Below are 20,049 nucleotides of genomic sequence, written 5' to 3'. Positions count from 1 at the left end.
CCAGCCTCACTCTGACTTTCTGTGAAAGTGTAAAATCAGACTGAGGAGGTTTCAACAAAGAAGCTGCTTTCCAGAGAGTCACTCATGGATGTTCCAAGTGAATCCTAAATCTTAACTGAAAAATCCACACACTAAGCATATCAGGACCATACCTTCAAGTGAAATGTACATGCCAATCAATTAATTCATTTCAGGATACTTTTTAGACAATATCACTTTGTTATACCATTTAGCTTTGAAATTTTATGAAGAGCTGTGCAAATAAAAGTTGAAAAGTGAAAGAAGGAACTTATTCAAACACACACATGCATTTGAAAATTTTATTTGGTAAAAAATATTTCCCCCCATGCATTCTGATAATTCACTTGGCTGGATTAACCCAATAGCTGCAAACAGCTACATGGATTTTAATTAACCAAACCTACTGTTTTATTATCTTGTAAAGCTCTCTGATGAGTGTGATATATCTAGGTAGGTCAGATAAACAGAGACACTGATGTGTTGACAGAGACAGAACAGTGCTCACCATGCATTAAATTCTTACTTATGTAGAGGTCCAGCAAAACATTTATGCACTATACAAGTACTGCTTAATCTTTATTTGGAAGGCTCAAACCTCAATTGTGTGGCACATTGCATGATAACAACACGTTAACAAAGAGATAAACACAAGATCACTCCATGAACAGTCAGGATTCTAACATGGTAGACCTAAATCCTATCTAATAAATGTTCCTCTCTACGGAAATCTTTAGTAAAAGGTGAAAGATTTATATGAACTAAAGAGAAGACACACTGCCTTTCAGATTGAATGTGCTATATTTATTCTCCCTCTAACCACTAAACCACACTCTTTTCTCAGAGCCAGCGATATCAAGCCAGGATTCCTGATTCCCAGTATGTTCTGCCCTAGGAAACAGTTGTGCAACCCACTGGAAAAGTGTGGGTTAAGTCCTCCTCTAGTGCATAAACTAAGTACTGGCTAGCAATTGCTCCTGTAGCTCAAGGAGTGAAGATCCAACCTCTCTGACAGAGAGGTCTGTCAGTTATGCCATATCTACTCTTACCGGTAGATCAGCACTGCTGTGATCGATGCAGCGATGTTGATTTAGCGGGTCTGGTGACTTAGGTCGGCTTACCGCAGTAGCGTAGACCTCATATTCTAGTGCAAAATTTTAATGGTGGTGTCAACAACATGAAGCCAAAATAACTTTCCAAATGTACAGAATGTGTGATGTCAGATGTGCTGGTCTGCTGATTCCAGAACATCTGTTATCTGGGTATGTATTGCTTTTTTTGGTACCTGTTGGAAGTGGAAGTGAAACCCTGATGTGGTGCTGAACCGTATTATCATGCAGATAAGAAATGCAAGAGACTATTCCTTTAGCTTTTTATTTCCATGCTTTTCAGGTTTTCCATTGGTGGCCTGATTGAAACTTAACTGTTACTAAACCAAGTTTGTGTGTGTTTATTCAGTAATAATTTCCACTACATGCATCCCATGAAGTGGGTATTCACCCATGAAAGCTCATGCTCCAATACGTCTGTTAGTCTATAAGATGCCACAGGACTCTTTACTGCTTTTTCACTAATGTTTGTGAGGCATTTAGATACTACAATGGGGAGTATTACAGAAAGGTCTATAAATAAAATAAAGTGGTTTTCCCCTTTCCCCAAATGCAATAAAAGCCTTAGCCGTTATACATGCTAAGCCTCAAATTTAAAAATAAGCTTGTTTTCTCAAAATCTCCCAAATCTGAAACACTGGTTTGGTTAAAACACAAACAAAAGAAGTATGGTGTCCAAACCGCATTCTCATTCTCATAATTCAAAAATGAATAAGCTAAAAAATGAAGTTACATGACGCTTGCTAGAAAACAATTCAACTCAGACTGGGTATGAGTAATTTTAGCTGAAGTTTTGTTTTATTTCTTTTGAGAAATCTATAATCAAATGAAACCGCAGTTTAGAATGGATGCGCCATCATCTCTACCTACAGTCTTGTTAGCATAACTCTAAAACATAAACTGTATTTTATATATGGTAGATATTCATTCGATATTTATGCATTATACGAGATATAACACCAATGATTCAACATCACAGCTCTTTCATTATCCATTGTATAAACCTTTTCTGGAGTGAAAGTTCTTTTAATTAGCACTTTGCATTCTTAGTAGTATTTTCCTACTGTACAAGAAAACTTAACAATATTTGAACTTTAAAAATGCCTGAATAATTAAATGCATCTGAATTTCTTGGGGCAGCTACATGAACAGTGATGTCAAATACATACTTAATGTTTTAAAGTGCATGTGTGTGTGTGCACATATATATAAATGTAAACTAAGCTTGCAAAATAAACCAAAGTTAGGAAATGCCAGAATTAATTTTCTGTAGATAGGCTGGAAGATGGCAAGCAGTCAGTGAATTAGCAACCACTCAGGATTTCTTTTTTATCCTCTCCGATCAGTGTGTGACATTCCTCCCACCCATTCTTTATGTATACCATCCAAACCCTGTAATAGAATATTTTAAAAAAAATCTTAATGGGCTTTTCAATTACATTCATTGCTGTAGTATTCAAAATGCCCCACCAACATTAATTATTAATTTTATTTCTTGTATTTAAGTAGCAGAAATTGTCTTCACACCACCACTGTGAGGTGAGGTGGCTTTATCTCCATTTTACATAGGGAACTGAGGCACAGAGAGTTAAGACCAAAATTTATATCAAATGAAATCTTGTATCAAAAAGATTTTTTCTTTGTCTAGGTTTACATATATGATACTCTGTAATGTGCCATGTGTCCTATGGCAGCAATTTCTTTCAATGTTACCTATGTCATGTTTACAAAATTTCAATTTGTGTATTTTTGTGGCAATTAAAAAGAAATCTTTATGTAGCCTTAGTAGCTACAACACAGAAATGTCACATGTGTGTTTCCCTTTCATAAAGGTATATTACATTTAGTTTGTAAATTAGATTACCTTACATACATCGTAAAAAACGGCTACTCACCTCTCATCACTGTTGTTCTTTGAGATGTGTTGCTCATATCCATTCCAATTAGGTGTGTGTGGAAAGTTTTTCCCCTAGCAGCACCCATCAGGTCGACTATGGAGCCCCCTGGAGTGGTGCCTTCATGGTGCTCAATATATGACCCTGCTGACCCGGTGCCACCTCAGTTCCTTCTTGCCGGCTACTCCAACAGCGAGGAAGGCGGGAGGGTTTGGAATGGACATGAGCAATACATCTTGAAGAACAACAATTACAGCAACTGCTGTTTTCTTCTTTCTGTGATAGCTCGTATCAATTGCAATTAGGTGACTCCCAAGCCTTACCCAGGTGGTGGGGTTGGAGTTAAGGAAATGCTGATTGTAGCACATCTCCACCAAAAGCTGCATCATCTCTGGTGTGCCAGACAATGACGTAGTGAGAGGTGAAAATATGTACTGAGGACCAAGTTGCTGCCCTTCAGATTTCTTGGATCGGGACCAGGGTCAGGAACACTGCTGATAGGGCCTGAGCTGTTGTGGAGTGTGTCGTAAGTGCCGGGGTTGGTGTTCTGGCCATTTCATAGCACGTGCGGATGCAGAATGTGATCCAGGAAGATATTGTTTGAGAAGAGACGGGGAGGCCTTTCATCCAGTCTGCCACTGCTACCAATGGCTGGTTCAATTTTCTGAATAGCTTAGTGCGCTCAATGTAGAAAGCTAGCGCTCTTCAAACATCGAGGAAGGGTAGCCTTTGCTCCTAGGTTCTGGCATGAGGCTTAAGGTAAAAGACAGGTAGGAAAACGCTCTGGCTGGTGTGGAAGTGCGACACGACTTTGGGGAGAAAGGTCAGGTGTGGCCTGAGATGCACCTTATCCTTGTGGAAAACCGTGTAAGGCTGTTCCGAGGTGAGGGCCTTTAGCTCAGACACTCTTCTCACAGATGTAATGGCGACCAGGAAAGCTGTCTTCCAAGACAAATACAGGAGGGAGCAAGTCACCATTGGTTTGAATGGAGGCCCCATGAGCCTAGAAAGGACCAGGTTAAGGTCCCATATAGGGACAAGCTGCTGGATCTGAGGATGTAGGCGGTACAAACCTTTGAGGAAGTGACCAACCATAGGGTTGGCAAAGACCGATCAACCAGACACACCCGGGTGGAAGGCTGAGATTGCAGCGAGGTGTTCCCTTATGGAGGATGCTGCCAGGCCTTGCTGTTTCAAGTGTAGGAAGTACTCTAAGATAAGGGGTACCAGTGCCTGGAGAGGGTGTGCGCAATGCTGGTCACACCAACACAAGAATCTTTTCCACTTTGCCAGATATGTAGCTCTAGTAGAGGGCTTCCTGCTGCAGAGGAGGACCTCTCTTACTTGTTCTGAGCGTAGAGGTTCCATGGGGTTCAGCCATGAAGCTTCCAGGCTGTGAGGTGGAAGGACCATAGGAAAGGATGACAGAGGCAACTGCAGTCCTGAGGAAGTAAGTTGAGGAGGAGAGGCAACGTGACCAGTGTGTCTACTGACAGCTCCAGTACCGTGGTGTACCAGTGCTGGCAAAGCCACACTGAAGCTATCAGAATTACCTTTGCCCCATTCCTACGGACCTTCAGCCGGACTTTGTGCATGAGAGGGTATGGGGAAAAGGCAGAAACACATCTGTGAGGGAGCCTGGACCGCGACCCTGGAAGGAGCAGAACATTGGGCACTTCCTGTTGTGTCAGGTGGCAAACAGGTCCACCTGGGGAAATCCCCACCTTTGGAAGATGGTGTGTAGGACATCTGGTTGGATGGACCACTTGTGAGTGTGGAAGGACCTGCTGAGGCAGTCCGCCAGTATGTTCTGAACTCCTGGTAGAAAGGAAGCTTCCAGGTGAATGGAGTGGGCTAAACAGAATTCCCACAACCAGAGGGCCTCCTGGCATAGTGGGGAGGAACAGGCTCCCCCTGGCTTGTAGATGTAAAACATGGTGGCAATGTTATCCATTAGAACTGCTACACTGTCCTTGCAGTCGGGCCTGGAAGGTCTGGCAAACAAGGCACACCGCCCTTAGCTTCCTGATGTTGATATGGAGGGAGAGTTCATCCTGTGACCACAGGCCCTGTGTCTGGAGGTCACCCAGATGCACCCCCCCATCCCATAGCCAAAACGTCCATAATCAGGGACAAGGAAGGTTGGGTGTTGTGGAAGGGGACTCCTCCGCACACTGCTTGAGGGTCGAGCCACCAGTGAATGGACATGAGGACCTGTTCCAGCATCGTGACCACTGAATTCAAGCTGTTGCACCCCGGGCAGCAGGCTAAGGTGAGCCACATCTGCAGTGGTCTGAGCTGGAGCCTGGCATGCTGGGTCACGTAAGTGCAAAAAGCCATATGGCCAAGGAGACTCAGGCACTCCCTTGTTATTAGGCTAGGAATTTCTGGAAGCTTTGAATGATGTCTGTGATGGCTTGGAATCGGGACTCCAGTAGAAGGACTTGCACCTGGACTGAGTCTAACACGGCCCCAATGAATTCAGTTCTCTGGGTCGGTTCCAGGGTTGACTTCCCCAAGTTGAGGAGGAGACCCAGTTGCTCGAACATGCACCTGACCAAGTGGAGTTGGGACTGCACCTGTGCGCTGGTGCGGCCCCTGAGCAGGCAGTCATTGAGGTACCTTCCTTTGTACCTGCTGTCAAAGGAAGAAAGCAACAACAACCAACATGCACTTGGTGAACACTCGGGGGGGCTGTTGAGAGGCCAAATGGTAGGGCAGTGAATTGGTAATGTTCATGGTTGACCATGAAGTGAAGGAAGTGCCTGTGTGCTGGACGAATCACTATGTGGAAGTATGCATCCTTCATGTTGAGGGCAACATGTCTCCCAGATCTAGGGAGGGGATAATAGTGCCTAGAGAGACCATGCAGAATTTCAACTTTACCATGGATATGTTGAGTTCATGTGGGTCTAGGATGGGTCTGAGACCCTCCTTGGCCTTGAGGATTAAGAAGTATTCGCAGTAGAATCCCTTGCACCTTGGCTCCTGAGGAACCTCCACCACTGCTCCTATGGCGAGGACTGCCTGGACCTCCTGTATACAGAGTTGCTAGCGAGAGGGGTCCCTGAAGAGGGACAGGGAAGAGGGGTGGCAGAGAGAGTAGGAGCAGAACTGGAGAGAGTATACTGCTTCCACCACGTGGAGGACCCAGCGGTCCGAGGTTATTTGGGACCATGCACAGTAGAAGTGGGACAAATTATTCAAAAACAGCGGAGAAGGATCCGGGGATGAGTCTGGTGTGCTGTCCTTGGGCATCCCTTCAAAAGATCTGCTTAGAACTCGACAATGGTTTGGTCGGGCCCTGGCCTTGTCTGGAAGGGGGGTTAGAAGGCTTCCTTCGGCCGTTGATGCCCCTTCATCTGTTAAAGTCCTGCCTCCGCCGAGGAGGGTAGAAGTGCTGCTGCAGTTGTTGAGGCCTGAAGTGTTTCTGTTGGGTTACCAGGGTATGCATACCCAAGGATTTCATAGTAGCCCTTGAGTCTTTTAGACTATGCAGCCGAGAGTCAGTCTGCTCCACAAACAGGCCTGCCCCATCAAAGACAGGTCCTGAGCTGTCTGCTGAACCTCGGGCGGTAGGCCCTAGGCTTGCCACCATGAGGTTGTCTCATGGCAATACCTGAGGACAAAGCGCACACCTCCAAGTCCATAGCATTCAGTAAGGCCTGTAAAGAGGTCCATGCCACCGCCATGTCCTCCTCTACTATGGCTCCAAACTCCTCCCTGGACTCAGTTGACACAAGCTTCTTGAACTTGAACATCAAGTTCCAGGAGCTGAAGTTATATCAGCTCAGAATTGCCTGCTGGTTGGCAGTCCTGAGCTGGAGCCCCCTCGTAGAGTACACTTTACAGCCAAACAAGTCCAGGCACTTGGACTCCTTGGACATGAGCACTGGGGCCTGCTGTCCCTGCCTCTCTTTCTCATTTCTCACCAACGAACAGTGCTGCAGGTTCGTAAAGAGGTATTCGTATCCCTTTGAGGGCACAAAGTACTTCCCCTCAACGCCCTTGGCTGTGGAAGGGATGGAGGCAGGAGTCTGCCAGATAGTCTTGGCATTGGCCTGTATAGTTTTCATGAGGGGCAGAGCTACTCTTGAAGGACCTTCTGGGGCCAGAATATCTACCACTGGGTCCTCTGACTCCACAACCTCCTCGGCCTGCAGACCCATGTTACATGCTACCTTAAGCAAAAGGTCCTGGTGGGCGCAGCTGTCTATAGGAGGTGGTCCGGAGATGAAGGTGCCTGTGACGGCCCCATCTGGGGAGGAGGATGAAGAGGCCAATGGAGGAACCAGGTCCTCTCATCCCTCCTGGTCATCAGGAATGTCACAACCTGCTACACTGGTAGCCCCTGACTCAGAAACCGGAGTTAGAGTCAGTTCCAAGGGGGCAGAGGCACGGCACCTCCTCAGCACCTCTTTGGCACCCTCAGTTCAGAGGTGGCCGATCGGGAGCCTTTAGACTGGGCATCCTGTGCCCACAGGGTCCAGAATGGCCACTATGCTGGTCCCTGCCATGGCCTTGTCCCCACCTCAGAGCATTTACAGCCTGACCGATGCTGGTCCTGCTCTGAGTATCTAGATCCCGCCTCTGAGTCTGAGGACCAGGATCGGGATCATGAGGGTGTCATAGATAGATAGCTAAGGGTTAATGTTTCTTTCACCTGTAAAGGGTTAACAAAGGGAACCAAACACCTGACCAGAGGACCAATCAGGAAACTGGATTTTTCAAAGTCAGGGAGGGAATTTTTGGGATCTGAGTCTTTTGTTGTCTCTCAGCTATGAGAAGGTTTCTATCTATCTTCTAATCTTCTGTTTCCAAATTGTAAAGTACAGTGAAAACAATATAGGTTTTATGTTTGTTTGGTGTATTTTACTATGGTGTGTAGTTTGCTGGAATGTTTCAATTGGATATCTTTTGATTCAGACTGTTTTATTCTATTTTTTCTTATAAGCAATAGCACATGTTTGTCACTTGATGCAGGATTACATTGTTATGTCTTTTTTCTTTCTTTTAGTATTAAAGTCTTTCTCTCTTTTTGAATATTGTTTGAGTTTTTTCTACTCTAGGTAGGGCTAAGGAACGAAGGGGAGGGAAATTCTCTTTGTGTTAGATTACAGAGGGTAAGCTCTGCCGCACCAGGAGTTGGTGAGGGGGGATCCCGGGAAGAGATAGGATCATCTTACTGTTCCTTGTATTTGAGGTTTTTCTCTTTTTGTGGAATAGAGGGGACATGCTCTTTGTATTGTTGATGTAAAGAGATTGCATCAAACTATCAGGTTTAGCCCAGAGAGGAAAGTCTGGGTGGAGGGAGGGGGTGAAGGGAAGTGGGTTATTTTCCTTTTGCCCGGTAAGACTCAGGCTTTGGGTCTTTGGGTTCCTCCAGGGAAATTTGGGGACCAGAGTGAGGGGGCTGCTGTTAATTCCTGTTCTAGTGCAGCGAGATAAGATCCAAGCTGGTAATTAAGCTTGGAGGTTCATGCTAGGCACCCACATTTTGGACGCTAAGGTCCAGATTTGGGATAGAGGCTTATGATAGAGGGCCAGGGCAATGCTGAGCAGAGATGAGCCAGTGAGTGGTGCCGTGAGGCTGGGGAGCAGTGCTACGATCTAGAGCGGAACCATGACCTGAATCTATGCAGGGTTGTCCAGGACCTGCTCCGCAAAGGGAACTGATATGTGGATCGGCAGCACAATTGAGAGAGCTGGCATGACCTGGAGCAGTGCCGCAAGTCCGACCGGTGCCAGGACTCGATCAGCGGTGCTAACAGCCAGATTATCACTGGTTTGCCTCGAGACAGTGCCATGCCCTGTGGTACCAGAAGCTTGGTGCGAATTGTAGGTGACCTTGGTGCCGTCATAGTGATGAGGTCCCTTGCGGCTGCAAAGGTGTCTGGAGTGGATGGTTGCTCTACCTCCTTGATGTTGTGGGCCGGGGACTCCAACGGCACCGGAGTCGATGGTCCCCCTTATCTGACCAAAGTCAATGGTGCTGCCTCCGCAGGCTTCGGCACTGGTTGCTCCTCATGAGGACACGCCCCATTGGCCAGCTCTAGAGGAATGGGCCTCTGGGACGGAGAGCCACTCCTCCCTTGTGTCCAGTGCCACTTCTGCGCCAGAGAGTGGGAGCAGTGCTGGGTCAATCCTGCCGGTTTCAGTGCCACAGGTCTCTGCTAGAGTCTGTCCACCATGCCACTTCCACCACTGCCACCACCAAAGAACTCAGTGTTGGGTCCTGCTGCACCAAAGGAGACTGAAGTCTAAGAGCCGCCTCCATAAGGAGCTGCTTAAGGTGAAAGTCTTGCTCCTTTTTGGTTCTAGGGTGAAACCCTTTGCAAATCCTGCACCTATCAGCTTGGTGAGCCTCCCCCAGACACTTCAGACAAGCATTGTGGGGGTCGCCTGTTGGCATGGGCTTGGAGCAGGACTTTCAGGGCTTGAACCCCTGAGATTTGGGTATGAATGCCCTCTCAAGAAAAAGCGGTCAGGATGAACCCCCCAACCCAACTGCTACAAACTACTACTAAAACAAAGTACGAGAAACTAAATAAAAGGTATAAGAACAATGAGAAACAAGAGCTAGGAAAATGTGGAGAACTTGCTGAATAAGATGCCACAGTTCCAACAACCATCATGGGCAGTAAGAAGGAACTGAGGAGGCACCAATCGGCAGGGTCATATATTGAGTGCCATGAAGGTGCCACTCCAGGGGGCTCCACAGCCGACCTGACGGGTGCTGCTAGGGGAAAAACTTTCTGACGACTATGTATGCGGCGCACACACACCTAATTGGAATCGATATGGGCAATGACTCCAAGAAGAACTTATAATTTACATGAAGAGTAAATACAGAGCCTTTGATATTGACGTTTTACAATGTTCATGTAAAATACTGTAAACTGTTTATCAAGGACTGCCTTGATTTCTAATCATCATTCTATTTCACAGTACATTAGGCTTTATTACACCTTTTTTCCCCCTTCACCATATTTTCATTTTCTTGAATAAAGTAAACTAAATTTAAAATATGGAACAATCATTTATTTCTCTAAACTGACGGATCTCTCTCATAAAGATTTTGAGCAGGCATGTCAATCTCTGAGTCATATACAGTAAGATTGTATATTTGCTCATCATTACTCAAGGGAACACAGGGAACATTTAACCCAAGAAAAAGACAGCAAAATGAAATTCATTGAGTCAGGGAAGGAGCATCTCAAAAGGTGATAATTTTTGGCTGTTGAGACTAAGCTTTAAGATTAAATACATAGCTTAACACACAATAAAATGAGTATCTAGTGCTTTGTTTCACTGACCTAAACTTCCAAAAACTAACTGGATTATGGGGGAAAAATTCACCACAAATAGGAAAGCTTAGTGTGCTGATTTTGGAAAATTCACATTAACGAAGGAGAAAATGAAGATCTAAACCAAAGAAGGAATACCAAGAGGCAAGGGATCAGATAGGTGATGAGGGCAAAATAGATAATGTTATTGAGCAGGTACCATAAAAAAAATCACCAGTTTTACCTCTACAATCTATCGTTTTTGCCCCTGTTTTTTCACCTCACTCTTTCAGTACACTGAGGTAAAGAGATAACTTCAACCTGTACATATTCCTCGTTGGGCCTGTCCTGTAGCCATCTCGCTCTGTCAATCTATTTCCTCACTTCCCCAGGTGGGTACTGTAGTTTTAAGAATGCTTGGTAGAGACCTTGTAGGTGTTTGTGTCTCTGTCTGAAGAATTGGAGCAAATGCAGTTGTATCTTAGGGCTTGGCTGCAGACAATGGAGGCATGTAGGTAAGTATAAGGGTCATTAGGTTTCCGGTATAGGGTGGTGTTTATGTGACCATCACTTATTTGCACTGTAGCGTCCAGGAAGTGGATCTTTTGTGTGGATTGGTCCAGGTTGAGGTTGATGGTGTAGTAAGCTATTTGGACAAGTGGAGGTAGTTCTTGTTGTGGCCATTAGTCTGAGGAGGTCAACAAAACTTCTGGCTTATTTCCAGGATGATTCTATGCTAGGATGCAGGCAGCATGATTAGTGCTTGGCATGGGTCATCCCTGAAGGACATATAGGGCTGCTCATTATAGAAGTTTAAATTACCTTTATAAAATCTAAGACTGTAACTGATTGTATGTTTCCTGTTTGAACCTTTTAAATAATTTTTTATTTTTCCTAGTTAATAAACCTTTAGTTAGTTTATTACAGGATTGGCTATAAAAGTGTTGTCTTGGTTTGAGATCTGAGAACAACTGACCTGGGATAAGTGACTGGTCCTTTGGGACTGGAAATAATCGGAATACTATTGTGCATTTTGGTGTAAGGAACCATATATCACTAAGTCCAGCTTGCCTGGATGGCAAGTTAGACTCGAATGCTCAAGAGGAATGTCTATGACATCATGATGAGACTGTCATAGTGTTTTAAGAGTCCACACTTGTTACTGGGTTGATGAAGTCTAACTATAGAATACACAATCGGACTGGGGTTTCTGTCCTGCTTTTTTTGACAGTCTCCCCTGAGGCTGGCACTCACAATCATGAGCCATTCCAGACAGTATGACATGGCCACCCAATTAACAAAGTCTTATTTGGAAAGCAATGCCTACTAGTTCATGATGTGCATCTGCAGGGAAGAAAAGGTATAAATCTTTCCCCCCGTAAAGTCCAACCTCTTGGACTCTTTGTCTTTAGGAGTGGATATATACCTGCCTGGCCATGCCCTGTCATTTGCTGCAGTTACCAGCCGAGAGTTAGGGGACAAGTGGGTACAGAAACCCTCAAAACCCTGAATGAAGTGCCCCTTCTTTGAATGCTTTACCAAAGAGACAATGAAGCTGGAGTATTCCAGAGGTCCTTTGCAGGCTCCAAGAAAGCCTCATTTATTGGGATGGCTCTTCTCCCCAGAGCTGATAATTGGAGAATATCTAGCAGTTTGTGTGTATTCTCCTGCAGGAATTCTGCCTGGATGCTCAAGGTAGTGGTCATTCATCTTAGGAAGTCCTGATACACTTTAAAGTCCTCAGGCATGAAGAAGATTCCAGCACAGTAGAGTCATCCAGAGAGGACGAAAAGGTGGTTTGGTTGGCTATGCCGACAATGGTCCTGTCCTTGCACCACAGGATCTGATCAGAATAACTCTAGCAGTCGAGAGTGACCAGGCGCAGCAGTCACTATGAGATGGGGTGGTTTGGGAGCAGAAGCCACCATCATGACTTTCCTCCTGGAGCAGGTCAAAAAGTGCGACCCTGAGGACTGAAGAGTGTCTCAAGGAGGCCACTGGGCACTGGAGTAATGAAATAGGTGGCCAGCATGCCCTGGCCAAGAGTCCCCGTCCCGACTGCAGGACCGATGGTGATCTCAGTACCAATGGTGATCCGAGGAAGATCTCAAGGGCCTATTGGGTGACGATGAAGGTGAGATGACTCTGAACTGGATATTCAGGAATCCCTGAAGTTCTGTGGTGATAACAGGGGAACTAACCCCAATGGGGAAAAGGTCAGAGTTGTCTGAAGCCCAACATGGGGGCAGCATTGGTCCCAAAGAGGAATGGGGGATCAGCACAGGCAATAGCAAATGAGATACACTCTCATCCAGTACCAGGAGAGGTACTATTATCAAAGCTAAGGGTGGTACCAAACTCTGCAAAGGGATCTGCCACACCATGCCAACACAAATTCTTTTTTCCAGTAAGATTTTGAGACATAGGATTGAAAGATGTATTAAAATCCATCATCCATCTTTTTAAACAAAACTCTCCAGGGAACAGAATGCAGAGTTCCACTTAAAAACCAGTGGCACAACATGTCCCCAAATATATTACATCTACTGCCCTCCCGCCATCCACTATTTTTGGAATTCTATCAAATGTAGAAATTGCCAACAGGGATTCAGAAAGGTTAAGGCCACAAAATCATTTAGCCTGAACTCATATCACAGGCCAATATATTTAACTGAGGTACCCTTATATTGAGCCCAATAACTTACATTTAGCTAATGTAAATTTTCCACAAAGGCATCTAGTACTGATATGAAGACCTCAAGAGAGGGAGGACCAACCAGTTCCCTTGGTGGTTTGCTCTAGTGGTTAATAACACTCACTGTTAAAAACACACACCCTATTCCCAATTTAATTTCCAGCCATTGGTTCTTGTTATGCATTTCTCTGCTAGATTAATGAAACCCTGAGTATCCTATATTTGTGTCTGAGTAGATTACTTACCCACTGAAATTTACATCACCTCATTTTTTTGATAAGCTAATAGAATTGAGCTATTTACAATGCTCAGGGCAAGGCATTTTCTCCAGCCATCAATCATTCCTTGGAATCATTTCTGCACCCTCTCCAATTTTTCAACATTATTTTTAAAATACAGATGCCAAAAATTGATACAGTATTCCAGTCTTGGTCTCCTCAGTTCTCTATACATAAGCGAAATCGCCTCCATACTCCTAACTCACTATCCCCCTATTTACACGTCCAAGGATCATATTAGCCTGTTTTGTGATGACATCACAATGGGAGCTCATGTTCCATTACTGGTCTACTAGGACTCGTTTTCAAAGTTACTGCTTTCTAGGAAACTATCCCTCATTCCGTAGGTTTGACCTGTGTTCCAAAACACAGAACTTTGCATTTAGCTGTATTAAAAACACATGTTGTTGTGTGAATGCGCCCAGTTTACCAAGCAATCCAGATCATACTGTGGATTCCTGTCCTCATCATTATTTACCATTCTAACAACCTTTTGCTCATCTGCAATTTTATCAGGAGTGATTTTTTATTTACTCCCAGATCATTGATGACTGTATTGAATACTGTTGGGCCCAGCATTGGTCCCTGTAGATTCTCACTACAAACATCCACATTTAATGATGATTCCCATTAATGACTATTTTTGAGATCTGTCAATTAGCCAGTTCTTAACGCATTTAACATGTACCTTATTGATACAGTATAGTGCTAGTTTTTTTAATTAGAGTCAGAGCAGTGGTCCATCTAGTCCAGTATCTGCTTCTAACAGTGGCTAATACCTGCTGCTTCAGAGAAAGATACAAGAAAGCCTAAAGTAGCAGTGATGGCATAATCTGTGCCCAGGGAAAGTTTCCTTGTGGCCCCAATGGTAGGAGATTGGCTTGTACCCAGAAGCATGAGGATTATCCATTCAATTTTTTAAAAAAAATTCACTATTATAAACATAGATTTCTTGTTATCAGAATAAATACCTACTTCTTTTTTAATGCTGCAAAGCTTTTGGCTTCAGTGATCTATTGCTACACTGAGTACCACAGGTTAATCATATGTTGTGTAGAAAGTGTGTCCTTTTATTAGTTTTACATTTTCCACCTTTCAGTTTCATTGAACATAACTTTGATATGTCAGCCCCTGACTGTACTTTATCTTTATATTCAGAAAAGATTAGATCCAGGATAAATACCTTCCCAACATCCCCTGTAGTGAAAAGTGATGCAGATTATTCATTTAGCTCCTCTGCAAAATATTCATATTCCTTAATTTCTTCTTTCCTCCCTCGTGGTCCAGTTTCATAAGCAAATGTCACAGACAACTGTATAGTCATTCCATGACATTAAAAATTCTATCTACTCTTCCCAGAAAGAGAAGAGCTATATAATAATCTTATCTTTATTGAAAATAAATTAAGGGGGACCAGCAGAGCTTCTGCAAAGTAATAAATATTAGCAATTGGAAATGACAAGTAAATGCGTATAGACTCCAAAATTACAAATACATTAAAAGCATTAAAACAAACACTAGGTAAACAAGTTGTTGCTTTGATTTCGTGCTGATGTTTATGGTTCCAACCCCAATTCAGCAGTCCATCCCTCTTCATCAGTGCACTTAAGCACGTGCTTAGCTTTAGGCATGTGATTATGTCCCTTTGCCTTCAACGGAGCACAAGCACATGGTTAAAGTTAAGTGCATCTTTAAGGACTTTGCTGAATTGAGATCCTGTGTGTTTCTTGCAACTGCTCATTGGCCAAATCCTGTCATTCTGGGATCTTAATGTTTTGGTTTTTTGCCTTTTGTGTTTTATAAATCTTTTGCAGTACCTGTTCCAACATCAGCACTGTTTTGCTCATCCACCCACTGACCCACACACACACCCTACACGCTCTCACATGGCCAGACTCTGATATCATTATAAGCACTGAGTAATACCCATCAGAATGTGTCCCAGAAGGATTTGACCTTCTCTCCTTGAAGAACAAAATAGTTTTTTAGGAAAGACAGATCAAATTAGGACCAGATGTCAGCCTGCAGTCCAAATCAAATCATGTGGCTTTATTATGAACCTGAATTGGACAAATGGATCAATTCCAATAAAAGAGCTTTAATCTGTGGAAAACACTCTGAAGTGCAACAACATGGGAAGGTACCTTCAGCTTCAACAACTGCTTCAGGACATTCAAGACCACAGCTGACTATTGCTAGGCATGAGGAGAGGAATAGGTAGCCCCACTACACAGATTTGACCCTTACAGATTCATGCTAACCCTAAAACTACTGGCATGGACCCTAACATATCTGACTTCCTCAGATTGGTGTGGCGATATAGGATAGATAATTCTATTACGGGCAGACCAATTGCAGGGGTCCAAGAGATTGACTCCAGTGATGCTCTCCAGCACGCATCATCACAACAGCTTTCTAACCCAAGTTCTCTTTAGTGGTATTCTTCTTAATAATCTAGCCATTTGCTTTTGGGCCTTTCTAAAATCAATTGAACTGCTCTGAGAAAGAAAAAGTTTGCGACTATCTTTGAATCTGCTTTCAGAGACAAAAGTATACAGGTCAAGCTATTGCCCATGGAGTATTCTGGTTAACTAACAGAGATGGATAGCTTTCATGAGCAATTTCCCAAGCCCTTATGCCTACACTTCACAACTGTGCTTAATGATGGATGACAGTCGTCAGCCTTGAATGAAAATTTCTCCTCCATCTTCCTTCCCATAGAAATGACATTATCACCATATTTTCTTAGTATAATTTATCGGCCTCAGAAATATGGAATTAATTACCAATTGTTTAATTATATGCCAAATACCAAATGAAGACACATCCTGGAAGGTTAGCTGGTCATTATAGCTTAAATAATTAGATACAATATAATTCAAATATTGATCGCCATAGAAACTGCTATTCTTAGACCCTAATGAAAATGCAATGTAGAGAGGACAAACAAATCTAACAGCACTGTGCTATCTAACTGGAGTCTTCCAGTAATACAGAATTGTATGTCAGATATAAAATAAAGGATTACCCCGAGCTGTACCTTTTAATCGAGCAACTGTTTTCATCTCTCATGGAGTTTTTGTTGTTGTTCTCATTTTATTTTATTTTTTTCAGAGGAACTCTTGTCACATCCATTCCCCATACACATCTCCACCACCATATGTATATGACAAGAAAAGTAGTAGGCAGGACTAGTTAATAAACTAATGTACAAGTCACCACAGGGTATCGAGAGAGATTTTGAAAAGCACTCAATGTCCCATTGAAATCAGTATAAAACTCCCACAGACTTCAATGGGAGTGGAGCTAAGCCAACACTGAACTGTTTGAAAATCCCAACCCACAGTTGCCTGTACTTGGTGAATGATGGTGTCAATCAGGCAACAGTTCTCTTTGGCACAAGTGCTATGTCATAGTGACAGCCTTGACTGGAGTTTATTGTGACAGAGGACACAGAGCTTGGCTCAAAATGCCCCTAGTCAGAGTGAGTAGCATGAAGTGTATCATCTGAGGAGGACTGTTTGGTTACTTCACATGCATGGGAAAGTGCACTATCAGAGCATGGTGGGGACACATGGCAACATTCCCACATGCTGCCTAACCTAGGAAAGTTTTAGCCTGTTTAGCTGCAAGTCTCTTACTTGTATGAATGCAGTTGCTTTCAAGGAAAACTTAATTTTCTACTTACAGTTTTGGTAGGTTGATTCATGGCTGTTAATGTGAGGGAGCCCCAACTCCTCTGCCAGGGGAACTTGTGGCATTTGCTCTGTGTCCTGCAACAGCTTCAAAAATACCTTTGTGAAATAGAAAGAGAAATGAGACCTATTTCCCATAACTGGCTTTCACCTTTCATCACCTAGGGCATCAGACGAGGATGCACCACCCCACTCCGCTGGAACATTCCCATAAATTACTGATCCAGTGTAATTACTTTGTGCAAGATCTTTCCCTCCAGTGGAAAGGAGTAAATATTCCATGGATTCAGAACTACCTATATGGAGAGTTGCTGACCCCTGCACACTGCTCTTTGGTCCTCTCTGCCCTCTAATTGCATGGCTGTTTCAACAACTCTGCTGTCATTGACTGAGTCTCCCAGGTGCAGAGTTGTAGGATGCATGGAGTCCAGAGATAATGCACACTAGAAGCAGCACTAACTCCCCATTGGTATTCCAAGCTGAACTCCGTGGGCTCAGCAGGAGAGAATGCCGCAGAGAGTAGCCAGTTCCCAGCCCTATCTCCTTACACTCCAGGACCAACCCACAATATTCTACAGAGTGCTGAAGCCTTGGAACTCCAGCAAAAGAGCTTCCACAGGGCTATGGGAAGTGGCTGGGCAATCTCCCCAACTCCACCCTCCTCCGACTAGATTGACTCGGGTAGGCCCTCTCCACTCAAGGAAGTGGGAGGGATGATTTAGCCCTTTGAGAGCAGGGAGTTCTGCTGAAATAAAGTTAAATAATGTACATTTTGTGGCAAAATCAGTTGCCATCTGCACACAAACACCATGAATGATTAATCAGATTTTAAAAAAAGATCAGAGGGTCTAGTTTGAGGGATGTTAGCGTATTTTAATAAAAGTGACAGGCAATTTCCCTCAGTGCATCTGAAGGGTAGAAGCCTCTACAGAAGAGCTGGAGAGAAACTAATGGAAGTTCTTTTTAATTTTAAATAACAGTAATATTTTCCATGAGTTTAATAACCTAAAAGTATGTCTGCACTACAGTTAGCACCTGTGGCTGGTCTGTGGGGCTCAGACTGCAGGGCTGTTTAATTGCAGTGTAGACTTCCAGTCTTGGGGTGGAGCCTAGGCTCTAGGATCCTGTGAGATGGGAGTTTTACACTGCAATTAAATAGCCCCACAGCCCAAGTCAGCTGGTTCAGGCCAGCTATGGGTGTTTAATTTTGGTGCACACATACCCTAAGAGGCATATGTAAATGTTACACACACTGTGTTCATTAGATTTGCCTGAGACCTACTATATAGGGCTTGATCCTGCTTCTACACGTTAAGACCACTGAAGTCAACAGGAATTTCAGAGTTTGAATACTGGGGGTTAGAAGTGCTGGAATACCATAGTAGATTATTAGTAGTGACTTAAGTGTTAAGGCACTCACTCATGTCTCGTTGTAAGCCTGATAAATAAATAAAAACTCAAAAACTTCCTTACAAGTATATGTTCCCTCTGTAAATTCACGTTTCCTCCCTAGGCCATAAATATTTTTGTTTGGGGGCGGGGGAGGGAAGGGAGAAGAGAAGGCACCAGAGGTCTGGTGGAGGATTTTAGATTAACCTGAAAAGAAACCTAAGTACATCCACTGCTGGGGTAAGCATGCCCACTTTCAATTTTGTCAACAGTGAATTTGGCCCAAGATATACTTGAGATAGGAGACATTGAAAAAATAGCTCTTTTCTGAAGTACTTTTCCCCCCAGAGCCATCTGTAACAACCCAGCATGGCCTAGAAACTCTGAATTTGTGTCTAGAAATTTCAGATTTTGCTTCCAGTGTAAGGTTCCACATCAATTCAGCAGAGCATATGCCTCTCATGAGCACCTTTAAACAGAGCTCTCACTAAAATTATAAGCAACTTTGATTCTATCTTGCTGAAACGTCCTGTTTGGGAGTGCACATCAAATCCAGATTATAACAATGTTAAAAAACTTTCATGGCCATATTTAATTGCTTCCACAAAGTAATCCAATATTGGCAATAACAAAAGCACATAGTAGCTAAGGAGTACACCATACAATGGATAATAAAAGCCAATCAAGTTGAAATACATTAGCTTTGAGGAAAGGCAGTTTCTTGCTCCACTGAGGTCTGCTAGCTACAAGGATTATGTTTTGTTTAGTCAATATAATTGCTGTTTAATAGCAATGACGGACCGCCTAGCTACATGGCAACTTTAAGTGAACTGTTTTGGCCATTAGTTCAAGAACAGAGGAAGTTAAGTGTCTCACGCTGTTTCTGTTTTACAGCCTAGAGGGGGACACTGACTGTCCAAACTCATATCTTGATTGGCTCCTGTGGGACGGTTTGATGATGTCACCAGTTTCCAAGACTGCAAAGCCAGAAACTCATAACTAAAAACCAAAGCAAATACCTCTTTCTAATTAAGTACTTCAGTCACCCATCACGGTATCTGAACACGTCACAAGCATTAATGAATTTTATCTTCAACACCCCTAAGATTCAGGAGCATATCACTGTCCCTACTGTACAGATGGAAACTAAACCACACAGACTGTAATTTGTCCATTGTCCCAAGGAAACTCTGTGACAGACCTGGGAACAGAATTGAAATACTGCTGCCAGAGCTAGCATCATCTTTGAAGTAGGAGGGGAGATTTCAGGAAGGACGTGCATGGACCCCGTGCCATCCCAGTGCAGATCTGTGCCTTTAGGTGATAGGAGAAAGGGAAGCTCCCTTAATGAGGGGATGAGAGAAGAAAATAGAAGCAGATGGTCGAGGATGAGGGAGAGAGTGAAGAGAATGACAAAAAGCTGTAGACTGGCCTTGCAACCAAAGTATCAAGCTACTATTTCAGCAGCATTTTAGGGTCTTTCAGTCCCACTTAACTCAATTTCCACTGTAAAAACAAAACTGCTATGTCCTGAATATGCTGTCATAAGTAGATAGGTAAGGTAAGGGTTAAGTTTCTTTTACCTGGAAAGGGTAACCAAACACCTGACCAGAGGACCAATCAGAGAACTGGATTGTTTAAAAGTCAGGGGCGGGAATTTGTATACTCGGGGTCTTTGTTGTTT

At 43.7% G+C, this 20,049-nt stretch overlaps 1 protein-coding gene and 1 pseudogene across 1 annotated transcript in view; both read right to left on the bottom strand.

Moving 5' to 3' along the window:
* Positions 1 to 20,049, bottom strand: part of ABCA13 (ATP binding cassette subfamily A member 13) — a 284,724-nt gene that overhangs the window by 122,623 nt on the left and 142,052 nt on the right. The window contains 1 exon segment of the mRNA XM_032792446.2: positions 16,970 to 17,075. Coding sequence (XP_032648337.1) covers positions 16,970 to 17,075 — 106 coding nt within the window.
* LOC116832039 (U5 spliceosomal RNA) lies at positions 694 to 799 on the bottom strand (annotated as a pseudogene).

Source organism: Chelonoidis abingdonii, chromosome 2 (assembly GCF_003597395.2).
Source record: "Chelonoidis abingdonii isolate Lonesome George chromosome 2, CheloAbing_2.0, whole genome shotgun sequence".
In the NCBI taxonomy this organism is placed as follows: Eukaryota; Metazoa; Chordata; order Testudines; family Testudinidae; genus Chelonoidis; species Chelonoidis abingdonii.
The sequence above is the reverse complement of the archived record's forward strand: the minus strand, read 5'-3'. Positions and strand labels throughout refer to the sequence as shown.